The sequence below is a fragment of the Rattus norvegicus genome, chromosome 17 (assembly GCF_021556685.1).
Source record: "Rattus norvegicus strain SHRSP/BbbUtx chromosome 17, alternate assembly SHRSP_T2T, whole genome shotgun sequence".
Lineage (NCBI taxonomy): Eukaryota > Metazoa > Chordata > Mammalia > Rodentia > Muridae > Rattus > Rattus norvegicus.
This window is the reverse complement of record NC_141550.1, coordinates 48,941-50,377: the sequence shown is the minus strand read 5'-3', so window position 1 is coordinate 50,377 and position 1,437 is coordinate 48,941. Positions and strand designations below refer to the sequence as shown.

General features: G+C 40.2%; 1 protein-coding gene across 1 annotated transcript; it reads right to left on the bottom strand.

The window, feature by feature from the left end:
* Or9s18 (olfactory receptor family 9 subfamily S member 18) lies at positions 1-927 on the bottom strand. The gene has a single exon (NM_001001122.1). It carries the CDS (start codon positions 925-927, stop codon positions 1-3), a length of 927 nt encoding a protein of 308 aa, NP_001001122.1.
* Between the last annotated feature and the right edge of the window lie 510 nt (positions 928-1,437).

Below are 1,437 nucleotides of genomic sequence, written 5' to 3'. Positions count from 1 at the left end.
TCAGGAAGAAAATCTCTGCCTGCTTCTCTTCAGGGCTTGCTTGACATCTTTGTTCCTCAGGCTGTATATGAGGGGGTTCAACATGGGGATGACGATAGTGTAGAAGATAGATACCACTTTGCTCTGCTCCATGGAGGAGACAGCACTGGGCTGCGCATACATGAAGAAAACAGTCCCAAAAAACAAGCAGACACCAATCAAGTGGGAGGCACACGTGGAGAAAGCTTTCTGGCGTCCCTGCACTGTGCGGATCTTCAATATTGTTGAAATGATGTAGATGTATGAGACAAAAACAGTCAGGAAGGTACTGACAATAATGGAACCACATAAAGCAAGAAGAACCAGCTGGTTTATAAAAGTGTCTGAACATGAGATGGATAAGAGTGGTGGGACGTCACAGAAGAAGTCATTGATCTCATTGGACCCACAGAAAGACAAAGTGAAGGTCATTGTGGTTTGAGTGACAGCGTTCACCGCACCCCATGAGTAGGACCCTGATACTAGCAGTCCACAGACCCAGCCAGACATACTCACAGAGTATAGGAGAGGGTTGCAGATAGCAATGAAGCGGTCATAGGCCATGGCAGCCAGCAGAAAAGCTTCTGTGGTACCAAAAAGAGACAAAAAGAAGAATTGCGTAGCACACCCACCAAAGGATATTGTGTGGTCCTGTTTCAAGCAGTTTATCAGAGCTCTAGGAGCAATTGTGGAGGAATAGCAAATGTCCAAAAAGGAGAGGCTTTGGAGGAAGGCATACATAGGAGTGTGGAGGTGTGCATCCATCCTGATAATTATAATCATGCCAAAATTTCCCACCACTGCTATAACATACAAAAATAAAAAAATCAGAAATAGCAACATTTGTATACCAGGACCTCCTTTGAATCCAAGTAGAATAAACTCTGAGACATGTGTAAAATTTGTCATTTTATAACCAGAGCCACTGAGGATGGAAAAGAAAGAAGAGATACACGAAGAAGAGAAAGTTCATACTTTACTACCTACAGGATTAAATTAAATTATAGACTTTTGTGTAGCATTAGAATCATTCTGCTTATAACCTTGGTCTACTGTGTTCCATATGCCATGAAAAATAGGAAAAGGTACAGCTGCAGGAGAAAGGAATTGGAAATAAATAAGTATTGGTATACAAAGAATCAGCATCTATGAATATATCAATAATATGCTCACCTTATCAGCAACACTAAGGACCTGAAACTATGAGGTATGTTAATCTTGTAATTACTTTATTCTTAATTAATAAAATACAGATAAATCTCAAAATCTAAGGGCTACAGGTATGGCTCAGTGGTAAAGTGTTTGCACATAGTCCCAAGGTTCTAAATTCAATCCCTAGAAACATAAAAAGCACAAAAACAGACATGGGGATAAATGAGACAGAACGACTGATTCAGCCACACAATTTAAGATTTGTTA

What these genes read in the sequence shown, in the direction of transcription:
- Or9s18 (NM_001001122.1), bottom strand. Translation starts at nt 927, where the DNA reads ATGACAAATTTTACACATGTCTCAGAGTTTATTCTACTTGGATTCAAA.